The sequence below is a fragment of the Atta cephalotes genome, assembly GCF_000143395.1.
Source record: "Atta cephalotes unplaced genomic scaffold scaffold00006, whole genome shotgun sequence".
NCBI classification, from domain to species: domain Eukaryota; kingdom Metazoa; phylum Arthropoda; class Insecta; order Hymenoptera; family Formicidae; genus Atta; species Atta cephalotes.
The window spans coordinates 5,903,892-5,919,713 of record NW_012130070.1 but is presented as its reverse complement, the minus strand read 5'-3'; the positions used below and the strand labels follow the sequence as shown (position 1 = coordinate 5,919,713).

General features: G+C 33.0%; 1 protein-coding gene across 1 annotated transcript in view; it reads left to right on the top strand.

Moving 5' to 3' along the window:
- Positions 1 to 5,488: 5,488 nt before the first annotated feature.
- LOC105626859 (serine/threonine-protein phosphatase 4 regulatory subunit 1-like) overlaps positions 5,489 to 15,822 on the top strand; it is a 13,636-nt gene continuing 3,302 nt past the window's right edge. Inside the window, exons 1-5 of the mRNA XM_012208150.1 lie at positions 5,489 to 5,510; positions 5,717 to 5,744; positions 6,226 to 6,338; positions 12,918 to 13,060; positions 13,162 to 13,329. Of these exons, the coding sequence (XP_012063540.1) occupies positions 5,489 to 5,510; positions 5,717 to 5,744; positions 6,226 to 6,338; positions 12,918 to 13,060; positions 13,162 to 13,329 (474 nt within the window). The remainder of the gene's footprint in view (positions 5,511 to 5,716; positions 5,745 to 6,225; positions 6,339 to 12,917; positions 13,061 to 13,161; positions 13,330 to 15,822) is intronic.

Below are 15,822 nucleotides of genomic sequence, written 5' to 3'. Positions count from 1 at the left end.
GTTGTTGAACGGCTCCGCAAAACTGGTCGCCCGCGAATCGCATGTCTGTCCGATCGACCTGATGCCCATCGGACAAGACCGCCGCATAGTTTCGCTGCGTATATTGTATCTCGTTTAAGATTTACGACATACCATTCGATCTTCTTTCTAGTATCGCAAATTTGCATGGAAAGATTAGAGCGAAAGTCAGATCTTAATATTCTTTGTCTCTTTTTGCTTTCTTTTCACCTTTCTCTGTCTCTCTCTTTCTCTCTTTCTCTCTCTCTCTCTCATAACTTAATATATTTGGGATACGTTAATGCAAATCGAAACTAACCGATTGAACTATATCGAAAAAAAGATTGATGATAAAAAGTTATATATATTATTAAAATTTTGTATCTGTAAATTAGTGATACTAAATGTGAGATGTGATGCAATAAAAAATTATTTCTTATTTTATGAAGAATATTGTATGATACAGACAGAAACATTTAATCCTTTGATATTTAATTATTTTTAATTTTCATGTCAAGACATCGTAATTTTAAAGATTTTGCGAAGTAATACTTTTGAAAATAATTTTCTATAAAAATCTTAATGAAAAATTTGTTTTGACAATATTCTTGAGACTTCCATGGGTCTTTTCTATAAAAAGATTATTAATTTCTTCCGTGTCCATATTCATTCTTGGAATGCCAACGTTTCGTGAATCTTGCAATTTACGTTTTGATTCGACAATTTTACAGGAATTCTTTTGTATTGTAAAGATAAATAATGCGCCTATTATATTTATTGTTTCCAGTTAATATATGAAAATAATTTCGTTCGGGAAACGAAATTGTATTCTAATTAGAAAAATGTTCAATTAACGAATTTTATCGTCATGTTTTATCTCATCGACTGTTTTATCTCAGCGGTCACAAGAATTCTCTCCCGCGTCTCGTGCGCACTTGTTCTTCCTACACTACTCGAAAATTCAAAAACAATGCGATCTTATCGGGCTATATACAAGTTTAAAATCCTCTGAATATTTCCAAGAGAATATTTCCACTACGTGCTAAGACAGATGTTGAAAAGAAAAGTTCGAGATGATATGGGAGGTCCCAAGTATTCATTCATTTTAAATAAAAAAAAGCACGCTTTTTTCCTAATCCTATCGCTCTTTTTTTTCCCTTTTGTAACATTTAATCTCTTTTCGAGAAAGCCACTATAATGGCATTGAAACTATGTCATATTTTAAAGCAACCAATACAATAAAATAAAGAATTATAACAAATCTTAAGTTACAAATCTATTTCAGACAAAACTGTGAAAGTTCAAAAATAAATCCTCCTTTTCTAAAAGTTAATATGCTGCAATTCTACCTTTTCTTCGATTGTAAAAGAATTACACTCGCTCGTCAAACAAGATATGAAATGCTTTTTCTCTAATTACGGATTTCCGTAGAGATACTATATCTTCTGTCTATTTCAATTTCTGTAGAAATTTTATGATGAATAGTCATAATTGATTTCACATTCTTAAATTCAAACTATCCGAGATTCTTTCAGTTTTCTTCGCATTTGTTTCGTTTCTATTCAATGAGAAACTATCCCTGCGCTTCTTTTTTTCTGTGCGCAATATCTACCTACGTGTTTATTAGTTTTATTAGCATGACTAAAGAATATCTTGGTTGATATCCTTGCAGGCTTAAGAGCCATTTTGCTCTTGCATTTTCCTTCACTATATTGTTTTCTCTTAGTACATTTGTCTCTGGATAAAACACTAGATCATCGAAATGTCCGAGTTCGAACAGAGAGGAAAAGGATATCGGTGACAGAGGGAAAAGGATTGTGGAAAAGGATTGTGAATGTTTAAAAAAAACCTAATAAATCTACAGAGCAATAAAAGCGTATTAGATTATGTTTCGTGTATGCGGAAATCGCTGTTTGACTACAAGTTTCAAAAAAATAACCGTAAAAGGTTCATTTGAAATGCCAGCAGGGGTTTTTTGATTTACAAAGAAATATTTGTAAACGAGATGTATTTTTCTATTTTTTCATTTTTATTATTTCTATACAAAACGATCTTTGAATGGAAAAAAGAAATGATATTTTTCTTTTGTCGAATATTACGTTTTGTTGAAAGAAAATCAATTTCGCAGTTATTTTTTCTAACCAAAGAAAGTCACAATTAATTATTTTAGATTATAAATCGAACATATTTTTAACGTTAGCAAAAGGTTAATTATTGATTATTTTTTTAACTAAAAAATCGGTCACAGCCAGACACTAACACATTTAACTACAAAATGGCGGTCCTTAATTATTGGAAAATTTATATTTTTATTCTGTTTCTACTTTATTACTAAGAGTAAAATTATACGAAACATTTTTTTTACCATATATTTTAATTTTGGTAAACTAATTACTACTAATAGTAATTTTTTATTCTCTTTGCCCATTACAAATATAAAGTTTAACGCGTTTAACGAAAAAATAAAGCTTTATCTTCTTAATGCGAAGTATCATTTTGGTGTAATTTTGCCAATTACTAATCAAAAAGTTAGCTAGCAGCAATAAAATAAAAGGATAGTGTTTTTTGATAACTTTACAGTAAACACTTGATTTCTGAAACATACAAATTTGAATCTCCAGCGTTAAGTTTCTTTCCTTCACTGACTCAGCACATCGATATTACGATACAACAGAAGAAGTCCACGTCAATCATAGCGATACTTAAAATCGGTCCTCCCTTGTACACATATATTATGTATATAAATATATATATATATATATATATATATATATATAATATATATGTGTACACAACTACAATATCGCTCGCGCGTGAGAAGAGGAGGAGGAAGAAAACGCCGTGTTCTTTATCGATCTTCGCAAACTACAGCGATCATGCGCAAGGTAGGCCGTAGGGAAGTGTCGGCACTCGTACTTCAATTCATTTTGGGCCAGAGGGTGTCTGGATCCTGATAAAATGAACCTAAGTCATCGTTCTACAGGATACAGGTGAGTAGAGGGCGCCTGGAAGCAGGGTACACATACATTGTATACCGGGGAGGAATTATTTCCGCACGCGGAGAATCGCGAAGCGTGGCCGCGCGCGCGCGCGCCTACTCCCGAAAATTCCACAGGGAAGACCGTCTTCGTTCTCCCTCGCCTTCGTCGACGTCGTCATCGTGGTCGCTGCGACCGCCGTCATCGCCGCTGCCGCGGTCGGCGGCCATGTTTGCGCCAGGATGGTAGGCGTTCACGGGCGGTACCGTTTAGTCGCGCGTTCTCCAACTACTTTGGAGAACGCTTCTGCCCCACTCGGCGATGCGCCGCTGCGTATCTGGTGGGGCACCGTCGACGATGTTCCGTTGGTGTCGCCTCCACCACCGCCGACGCTCCGCCGCCGCCCTCTCTACCTCGTCCGTAGCACCAACGCTCGACCCCACTCGCGCGCATTCTCGCATCTCCTTTGCAAGAGGGGAGGGTCCCCCGACATCGCGGTGGGGTGAAGTTACACCGAACGGGAAAGGGCACGTAGGAGTACGGGTAGGGAAGGGTAGCGACGTGATCGAACTACACGACGGCGATACTTCGTCTTCCACTTCCTGCTCTTCGTCTTCGATTCCACTCATCGTGGAGGGCGGCCGCCGCCTTCATGGCCTGCTATGATGGTGCGCTGCCCGCAAACGTTGTCTCGTTTTCCTTGTCGTACTTGTCCTGATGCTTGTTTGCCTCGATACTTGGTATTTTCTTCTTCTCCTTCGCCTTTTTCCTTTATGCCTCGCAACTTCGAGAAGATGGCCATGAAACTTAACTTGGTTTATGTATTTAATTATCGAACTTATTCGAGTTCTCTGAAATTTTACGGGGCCAAATGCGCCGAAATACGCAGACAATGTGAAATGAATAATTGATGAAGATAATCAATTGTCTTGGAATTTGCGGCGTTTGCTCTTATATTTTCCTTTTAGCACCTCAATATTGAGTATATCATGTGCACAGTTGTCAAGGTAGACATATGTTGCTTCTCAGTATTTATTATTATTTTGTTTCAGTTCTTCGCAGATTCCTATCTTCGTTCTTGAGATTGATGATTAAATCATGTTGTATTTATGTATTTAATTATCGAAATTTTTATAAACATCAAAATTTAGTAATTTAACACTAAACTCATTTCTTTACGTAATTATTGCGTCTCCAACTTTTGCAGAAAATGTAATGCTTTAAATATATTGGGCAAAACAAAATATAACCTTCTTAGCTTTATTAATTGGTTTTTATTATATAGGGGAGTTCTTTGTAAGTTGGACATCTTTGTAGGTTGGACATTCCTTGATATTTCGAATATTTGCAGTGGAAACACCAAAACTCCGACTGTCATTGTCTCTAAAATACTAAACTTTACTTTTTTATGTGATTTTTTACTAAGGTTATAAATTGAATAATTTTCATCGAAAATTTAAGGTGAATATATATACTGTGCTCCATTTTTTATGTATTTTCATAATGTAAAGAAAATTCCGAACATATCATGAACTGAATTTTTTTTTTCAACTTCTAAACGTCAACAATTTTGTAGGTTGGACACCCATTTTTTTTCATTTTCTACGATATGACGCAATTGTTTATGATTTTTTGATGTTCGGAATTCTTACTAAGTGAAATAAAAAGTGTTTTTATTGCATTTTAATAAAATTTTCGGTGATTTTCTCAAAAAAAATGCCTGACAAACTCACCAAAAATAACTCCATAAAGTGCCATACATGCAATATAATCGTTCACAAAATGTCGTTCACAAAATGTCGTTCACAAAATGTACCGATATACGTTATAACGTTTACACGTGCCCAAATTGCGATTCCGATATGGACTAATATCAATGTGATGTCATTTCATTAAAATTTTCATTCCAATTTTTATTAATTTTTCCTCTTCAAAGCCTATTTTCATTCAAATTTTCATTTTTTTATGTTCAAATCAACTGAAATCAATCAATTAATAAATTGAAGAAATTGAAGAAATTTTGTAAACATTGTGTTTTTACTTGAATTTTTGTGCATTTTTAGCATTTTTTTGGGGGGTGTCCAACCTACATTAAAAAATTTGAGGGGGTCGTTTATGAGCCTTTTTTTGAATTGACTATAAAAAAAAATCCACTAAATCCAATGATTTTTTTGTCCACAACGTAGCTATTAACCTCAGCTTTCAGACAGTATCTTGATATCAATATGATATGTTGATTCTCATCTGAGCAAAAATGTTAAGGGTGTCCAACCTATAAAGAATTCCCCTATAAGCAGAAAACACTACAAAGAAACACTACACGTAAAATTAATATAAAAGAACTCTTTTGTATTATTAATATAGGTTAGATTAATTTATTTAAAATAATTAATTAATCTAGAGAAAGCTTTCAACAACAATTATTCGCGGTGATCGTATTATAGTGTAGAAAAAACCTATCAAAAATGTGTCTGAGATCAAATGAGACGATACATTATTGAAAAAAATTGAAAATGGACGAATCAGAATTGTTTGGTTAGATTGGAATTCTAGTTGAAATAATCGGAATTCTGGTTAGTACAATCTATATCTGGTAAAATCTATTAGAATTCTTATTTTTACCAGAATATCAATGAGAATTCTAATTATAGATTTAACATAAAATTCTGATTTGTCCATTTTCCACCAGAATTACTATTTAATCCAAGTCTATTTTTCTTAGTGATGTGATTATTGACAAGAAATAAGGAACTACTATCGGTTGACTACGTCGAGCAATATATTAGAGAAAAGAATGATTGCCTGAAGAAGTGAGATGATGTATGAGTGGAGTGCAAACATATCTTAGAAAGCGAATATGTGAATGTCAAACACACCATGAGTTGACTTACATTGGAAAATTCCGTTACGTATTCTATCCACTTACTGTTGAAAACAGCAGCCAAAGTTACTATTCGTCGTTTACACTTCATAGCGATTATTTTTATTAATAAAATTAAATTAGTTCCGTAAAAATATGCAATTTCAATAGAGAGATAGATTTATCAATTCCAATTAGCTAATGTTGCGAAATTTAACGTTAGCATAGATAACATTAACATGTTTTTTTTTAGACTATTAATCAAATGTATTTCATCGCGCGAACCAATTTAGGACTCTACATTTTGTCGTAAAGATGCAAATCGATCGATAATATTACGCAGAATACCTGGCAATGATTTAACATCGTGATTCTGATTTTTTGTTGCAGACAAATGGTTGGGCGTATATTGGTGGAAATGTTTCGCGCAGCGGTTAATAACAAAATAACGCTGATTGTCGAAGAAGTCATGCAACTTGTGCAACTTGTTATCGACGATAATGGTAAGTCGCATTGTATGATTATTATTTGAACACTAGCCTTGAAGTGCACTTTTTTTAAAATTATTTGCAAATTGCAGCTGATATAAATGTAACATCTACAAAGCTTGTAAATTTGCAAAAACAGCTTAAAAAGCTTTCGTATACGCTTATTTTATTCACATTAATATTTTCTTGAAAAGTTTTATGTATTTCTCATAAAAATTTATTTTTTATTAAACGCCACCTGTCATAATTTTACTGCTTTACATAATATCGATTTTGTTTGTAACAAAATAAGCTGCACTGTACGATGACGCAAATTTCAGCTTTTTTTTCTTAATTTTTTTACATGCTAGCATTTCTTTATATATTATCAAGAATAATATATATATCATATATTGAATCACAAAAAATTCATTGCTGCACATTTTTTTGCTCCTTTGTATACGTTTGATGTGGAAGGATTGAAAATGTTCATTTCTGAGACAAATCTTTCGCACCACTCGTGCATGTCAAAACAAAGGTGTGGTTATTAATTGTTAAAATTCTTACTTTTTAATCATATTGTAGAGTTTACGCTTTTTATTTTGCATTCTTATTGTTTGTCTTTTATGTTTAAACTTACACAATTGACGTAATTTATTTACTAAAATTAAGAATTATTGCAATCGTAAAATCATCATCATGGACAATAATCTTGAGCTGCGTAATATATCGATTGCAAACGAAAGCATTGTAATATATTTATTCGATAGCTGTAATGTTAACGAAACTTCTTGATTCTGTGATGTTTATAGTGCAATCAAGGATGTGCAAAAAGTTCAAATTCTCTCTTGTATCGACACGATCGAGGCATTAGATACTCTTCTTTCGCGTTACTACTAAAATTATACACACAACGTTACGTTTTCACTGTCTACTCTAATCTCTGTGACCAATACTTCACAAAACTTCAAGCATAGCATCGATAATAGCTTTAAAGCTTGTCACTTAATTCTCCTTTTTGTATTAAAATAACGCCGCTTCGCTAGAAATTGAATTTTTTAAACCGGGATTTGTTCAAATAATCTCGTTCTAATCCAGAAAACATTAATATTAGGCAGTGTACGAACTCCTGACAAAATTTAATAAAATATGTAAAGATAATCAAATATCTTAAAGTCTATCCCGCTAAATTTTCACATTTTGTACAAGTAATATCATATATCACGAGAAATTATATTTTCAAAAAGTAAAGACGCATCATCAAAGTCAGATATTTAAGCAACATTTACATACTCAATTATGAGTATCAAAATTTGTCGCAAAATTTGTAATTCTTCCTTAACCGAAATAATGTCTTGTGTTTCACTATAAAATTGGGCATGTCTCCTTGAATGGGGGAGGGAGATCGCTTAAGTAACGTGTTGCCACAGGAAACGTATAAATATTAGCAACCAGCTGTATCAGGGTTGTTTCTTAGGGGAAAGACAGGGACATGAGTCGTTTTCATTTGGGGTTGAAGGAGAGGGCAAGATGGTGCGGCGAAAAGTAAACGTTATCATTAGAAGCAACGACGAAAGATGAGGACGATGTGCTTCCTCGCTTCCGGTATGGCACGCGCCACGATACCGGAAGTCATGGAAGTCGAGGATATAGCATTAAGCCGCTGCGATATTTATACGAGAGGGCACAGCCCCCGATCCCAGACGTAAACCCACTCCGTTCTTAATTTAAACATCGCCATCTCTGGCTACGAAGAAATCTTGCGTAGCGCATGCTGGTACCAGGATTTACAGACGCATCCTTCTGGCATCTCTTGATATTTAAGATGACAATCATGGCAGTCTATCGGTGTACACATTATTTCATTATTTACGGTAGAATCGCACGATAATTTATTCTTGTTTATTTTCAATTATATAGTATGACTTAAAAACATTAATGTGTAAATAGATTATAGCACTATTAAATGCTACTATCTAATTCTCACTTTCTATTGATAGGAAATATTTTTAAATTAGGAAACTAATTAAACGAATTCGATGTTAAATACACAAGAGAATACACATTGAAATATAGAAAGCAATTAAAATTTTAGTTTAGTGTCACAACTTGTGAAAAACGGATTTTGAATATTTGAGGATTATGGATAAGGAAAAGAAAAATGCATCATTTTTAGTGATGCAGTTTTCGCTGCTGAGATGGTGAAAATTCCCGAAAAGTTTCTTGAAATATTTCGATGAATGTTGACCCGATCGAAGTCTTTTGTAAGCTGACAAAATCTTTACCTGGAGTTGCCTTAAAGAAACAGAAAACGTAGTAAACTGATATATTCTTTTCCGATGCGTTTAGTTCGATTCAGGTCTCTTTTCTTTTCAGAAGAATTCCTTTAAACGCGTCAAATATATTCTAAAAGTATTTTACAATTTTGTGTGTATTTTACACAGGGTTAAGAAATATTTCGTTACTTCAAGTTTTGTAACGAAGTTACAGTTGTTACTTTTTTTACTTTTTTTAGTAACTTAACTCTGGTTCCTTTTTTCCATTTATAATTGTATCTTAAATTAATTACATTTTTTTGCTAATTAATAACTAATTTAATAATTACTTTATATCAAACTTATTACAACATATGGATTAATAAAAATAAAATAAATTCAGTGAATGATGATTATTTCTTGTGATTGAAATATATCTTTATCTCTGATAATCATAATTTTTATTCCGTATGTATATATTAATTTATTATAAGCAATATATAGTATATAATCGAAGTTTAATATTATAAATAAAATAATTTAGAGTGTTAAAAATATATAAACTAAATATATATAAATTCTTGCATTTAAAAGCAAAAAATTACTAAAATTAACAGAAAAGTAACGACTCGTCGCTTTTTAGGTAATTAGGACTGTAATGTGTTGCTTTTCAGATTGTAATTTGAGTAATTTATAATGATAATTTCTGAGAGAAAAAAACTAGAACTAGTTATTTTTACAGAATAACTTTCCCAATCCTGATTTTTCTCACAATCCATCAAGAGTCTAACATAGTAAGATATAATCCTCAATTATTTCTATCGAATTTGAAAAGACACAAAAAAGCGTATTTTCAGGAACAGCCAAAAAAGTAAATATTTTAAATATTTCATTGTGCATAACATTTTAGAAGAATAAAAGTAAATTGTGATACAAATGTAAGATAATAAATTGATCATGTTCATAGGAAGCGATATTTATATTTTTACAATATGTGCTCAAAGTTCATCATAAATCGTGATTAGAAACAAACGATCGATTATCTATATTAAATATTTTTAATGCAGAATACAAAGAATAGATTAATAAAAACACCAATATATTTTGATGAAAGCTAATATTTTCATCTCTACTCAAAGAATTGGTTCAAATTGATTTTAAGAATTTGGAAGTATTTTGATGACGTATAAGTTATATAAGAGCTTATTACAGTAATTAGATCACAGAAAAAATTTAACGTGCACAAATATCTAATATCATAACTTATTGTATAAATATTTGTAACCAATGATCATTCCGCAATATCTGAGGAGAAAAAATCAGCTTGAAATCTAATCTGTTGAGAGACCACTAATCGAGGTCTCAATACGAACGTACATGTTATCCATCCAGAAATGGTGAAACACACGAGGGATGATGCGACGGGTGTGTCTCGATGTGCAGCACCCCAAAGGTGACGGTGTCCTAACCAGCTATTTTTAGGGGCGAACCGCGGAACATCTTGCCCTGTGAACACGTGCCACCATTGGTGTTTTTCTATAGGGGAACATGTGGAAGGGGGACGAAATACGTGCAGCAGCACCGGTTCAGGACTCGCGGGGCACGCGACACGTATGCATTTTGTTCGACGTTTACATATTTTTGGATACGCCCGATGAAGGGAAATCGGACTCTCCCCAATTTTTAGTGAGTGCATTGACCTTTTGGCTAGAAACTAGGGGGCTCGGAGCTAGTACAAAATCTCGGCTGTTCTCCAGCCTAGCTACGAGCACGCGAAGACGCGTCTTGATTTTTATACATAGATATTTGTGAATGAGGTACGATGAAATAAGAAAAGCATTTCTGTTTTCTAATTTAAACTAACTGAAAACTACGCTGAAAAAAGTTGATTAAATCTTACCTTTGAATAGTGAGTAAAATTGAATTGTGAATAAACATTTATATTAAATAAATATTTACTTAATAAAAAACATGATGGTTGAAATTAATGGTTTTTGTATCAAGTATACTGAAAAAAATTTCTGGTTGAAAATGGACGAATCAGAAATTTTTGGTTAAATTTATTATATATTCTAATTGAGAATTCTAATTGGAATTCTGATTGATACAATATTTCTGGTAAAAATCTACTAGAATTCTTATTTTTATCAGAATAATTATATTAATCAGAATTCTAGTTCAGCTAGAATTCTAATAGACATAACCAGAAAATTCTGATTCGTCCATTTTCTACCAGAATTATTGTTTAATCCAACCAGACTATTTTTCTCAGTGTATGTTTATAAATATATGTTTCTAGTAAATATTTACTTAGAACTATTTAAACAAATATATTTATTAAAAACTAAGATTATTTTCATCATAGTGTACTTTCAACGAAATTATTTTAATCACAGAATCTATATATTTATTATCTTAGTATGGCTAATGTGTCTTCCGAGATAAATCTCCATTATTACGGAAACTGATATTTTATTTCTGAAAAATTTATCAATTATTAACGATAAATTTATCATAAATCATTATTTTTAATAAACCGTACAACGTAAACGATAAAAATAAATAACGAATAAGGTTCAAACATTTTTTTTGAGAATTGATAATAAATTCACGATCGACAATTACTTTTTGTAATTGGACGTGAATATATGTATTTATTGTCAAATTATAATAAATAAGATTTCTATTATGTTTTATTTGTCATACACTAGGAATTTTATATCTTTCAAATATTACGTTGAATGTTATCGAAATCTCGATAACAAAATTTTTAAAAGCACATTCATCTCAATGTTTCATATTTTTTACATTATTACTATTTGTCAATGAGAGACATGATTATATTTTTAGAATTTCGAGAAAAGAATTCTAATCAATTATTATGAGAAAATAACTTATTGGTATTTCTATCGTCAAAATTGATTACCAAATTACGATGAAAACATTGATTTTTTTATCGCGATCTCTTAGGATTTAATTAATCTCGAATCATGTAAGAAAATATGTTAAGAAATAAATAAAAATTCCGAAAAGAAATTCTCTCAAATATACGTCTAACAAAGATCTTTTCCCACATATCTTTCTCGCATGGGGTAGAGGAATACTACTAACATGGTGACTCTAAATCTTTGACATACCGCCGCGGGATATTTTTGACATAGCCTGGAATCTGACAAAAATGCGCACTGGACAGAAAAGGTGGGAAAGGAAAATAGGTTTTCGCTGATGATGATTAATAGCCTTGGACTAGCGTCCAAAGGGGCGAAAATATGGCGCGCATCAGCGACCCTTCGGAAAATCTAGAAAGAAACGAAAAATGAGAAGAAGCCGATGAACAAGGACAAGATTTTTTCTTGAAAAGACAGGAGAGAAAAAATGAGTTCAAGGATGTTCAAGGATGTGTATGGATGGTCCACAAGATGGCACACACATCACTTTCGCTTCTCTCTCACTCCTTCTCTGAGTTTCATTCGTATATACCCCCAATTCTTTCCCCCACCGAATTAGTCTTTTAGCCTATGGTCCTATCATAAGGCCCAATGTAAGCTTCTGCACCCCCGCTTCTAGCATCCCCCTCCTTCGTAACTTATCGGGAAGCCATTGCTTCCGTATTGTTCGTCACGAATCCTCAGTAAACGTCTAAATCTCAAGAACGTTTCTTTTCGAGATTCTTCTGTGAATATCGCTGCGTGGATCTCGAGCTTGCAAGAAGTGATAATACGTAATAGCACGACAATATGGCCTCTAGGTAAATCTGAAAAAAAAAAGCGATTTATCTTAATCTTCATTTCGGGCAGTATGTATCGAACTCGGTGTCTGTTGAGTTTTTTATAAAATTTGTGCGTATAATTATTAATTCCGACTCTTATATAGCTTCAAGAGATTTGAAAATATTTGCGATATTAGATTTTTATCAAAGATGTATCAAAGATTAATTCAAAAAAGAAATCGGAAGAGACATGATGTTTCTCACTAAAAACACACGCGAGATAGCGCGGAATCGGCCGTATATCTATATATTGTGTATATATTAACCAAATCGATCGTGAACAAAAGAAATTTTTTTCTCTAGAAATTATTTATAACGTTCTTTTAGAAGTTTTTAGAGAAAACAATTTTTTAGGACATATAATATGTTGTTCACTTTTGAAACATCATTTAAATAAAAAGTAAGAAAATATAGCGAGTTTATTCACGTTCGATTTAGTTAATTCAATTCCATTAATTTAACATTTCAAGTCCTGATTTTTTATGAAACTGATTGTATTCTTAGAAATAAAATTATCAAATGAATACGCGACGAGAGAAACGATCTTTTATGCTTTAAAAAGTTTTACAAATATACATTTTCTGTTCGCAGATGCTTTGGTACGGTCGGACCTAGTGGAGCAAATTCCAAATGTGGCGATTATCTGTCACGAAGCACCGCATCTCTTCGGCCATGTTATCCGCAATTATCTACTTGATATCGTGATGAAGTATCTGAACGATCAGGACAATCAGGCAAGTGAATCGTGCCTGTGTCGTGTTTTGCACACAAACCCAAAATAAAAACCGAAGTATTTCAGTAACGATGTAAATATTGAGACTCTTTTTCTCTATAGGTACGACAAATGGCCCAAAGCGCGCTGACAATGTTGATGAAACGAGGCCTCCTTGACAATGACACGATCGAGAATGTTATCTGTCCTACAATAGAAAAACTTTCTTACATGTGGCAATTAGGATCCCGCGATATGGCCGACGAACATACTCGAAATGCGAACATCTCCGTAAGTTTCTCGTACTTCATTCGTACTTCCTATCCTTTCGTATTCTTATCCTCTTGTAAAATAAAAATAATAGAAGAGTTGACATAAAAAAGGCTGTACACAATACATTCTCGAAATTACATTGCTATTTGAAGAAAGTTATTTATGAAGGCAGGGTAGACAGTGCGATAAAGTCCTTAAGTTCTCCGCAAGAAAATAATTATATAAATTGAACGAAACAAACATTTTTATCATTTATTTCTCTTTATAAGTAGACAATATGTAAATAAAATAGATATCTATCTAAAGAAAAGGTCTTTCCTATTATTTTTTATATATATTCTCATGTAATTATTTAAGACAAATCAATTTTGTGAGATTTGTCTTTTGTATAGTCTATTTTATGCCGAATTTTCGTTGTTGATGCGCAAAAAAAGCTTCGAAATCTTGTTCATGCGATTAGAAATAGGTACGTGGCGGTCGCGTTTTCTCGCATGCGAAATCGAGAATACAGCTCTCAGTATTTACGGATTCCTCCTGAAAGACATGGGTAGTGAGATGTTCTTACGCAATCGCGTCTCACTATCTTGTCTTTCATGCGGCGTCCGCTCGCTTCGGCAATGTTGCGCAAAAACGAGAATCACATGATGAAAATTACACGATCTGTCGCGCCAACGAAAAAACGTCAAATCGAAGCAAGAAATTTATAACAATAAGATGATAAGGAAAATGAGAGGAGAAATTGGGAAAAGGAAAAAAGGAATACAAGGAGTTTAGCACGTAGTAAATGCACTTTAAGAGCGAGATTAAAGGAGCAAGGAATACTTAGCTATCATCGCTTGAAGATTTCCATAAACAAAAAGAAAAAAAGAAAGATGAAGACGAAGAGAGCATAGAACGTTCGTGAAAAATACAAATACTGACATCCTGATGAAGAGAGGGCATACTTTTACCATCAAAGTTGGTTTGTCATAGAGTTCGACTATCACAGCCAGCTTTGATGATCAAAATTGTGTCCGTTTTCAACGCGCTCCAGTGATTAAGAGATCAAAGGCAAGAGAAAGGAGGAAATTAAATGACAGAACAGAAGAGGAGTAATGGAAAATACATGAGGCTTGAGAAAGACAATGGAGAAGCAAGAGATGACATGTTGAAGGAACGCCGTTATAACACCATGAACGGGGATATACCTTTTGCGGTCCGATACATCAAATTGGTTGTGGAATGTTTCGAGTCATATCACAGCCATTTTGATGAGCTGGCTCGCAGAATTGATCGTCGAGAAGATTCCACTTTTGCCGTCGATATATGTACCTGTTGAATCGATAACACATGCGACACATCTGGAGACAAATGCGTGAAACAAATGACAGGAAAGGTCTACCGGAAGATTGCGTTATATTCACATTTGCATCGTCAAATTTCACAAGAGATCCATTTTGAAAGTCACCACACGAAGCTATCCGAACCATTCGAAACGATGAATAGTGTCACAGGAAGGAACGCGATCCAATCGTCAAATTGGTTGTGGCGTGTTGCTTCTCTGAATTTCATATCACAGCCATTTTTGACGATTTGGATCGCCGTTTTATGCATCGCCCTCCGTTTATATGAAAATATGAAAGGATGTAAGCAAGGATCATCGTACGATGCTTTGAAGATATTCTCGGCTACAGAGGAAAGCGTGCTCGCGTTGCTCACAAAGTGGTTGTAATATGCTGATGTAATGATGCTCATATCACAGCCAGCTTTGATGAGCGTTGCGACACTCACAATTCGACAAGTTTGGAATGTGCGAAAGAAATTACAAAGAATATTTTATACTTAAATATATTTAGGAAATTATTTAGGAAGTCTAAAACTATTTGAAATAATCGACTGGAATAGGGAAAAGAGTTAGAAATAACGAATAAATATAAATATAAATTCTTACTGATGTTGTCAAAAAAAAGATTTCTACACAATTATTTAAAAAAATATAATAAATTTTTTACAGTAAGATAATTTTTATATTATGTATATATCCATATTTATAATATTTGTATGTACAATATGTATTACGCATACGTTTTAAAAAATGAAAAAGATAATGATTGATTTTTCACGGAAATATATTTGATTAAATATTTTTTTCATGTAGTTTAATTATTTAAATGCGATTATGCAATTTGTAATAATTCGAATAAATGTATTTATCTTTATGTGATAAAGAAATATGTCATTTTGTAATGTAAATATAGTTCGTATATCTTGTGTACAATAAGCATTAATCTATTAACTAAATGCTCATCTCTCAGGAAAGGCTGATTGAATAAAATCGATTGTTCCTCCCATCAGAGTGGTTGTGATGTGGTGCTATTGATTCATATCACAGCCAGCTTTGATGAGCGGAACGGAACGATGTATCTCACCTATTTCTTAATATTTTATAAATATTACTTAATATACTGTAAAAATATTCTTATCTGTGTGTGTGTGTGTGTGTGTGTGTGTGTGTGTGTGTGTGTGTGTGTG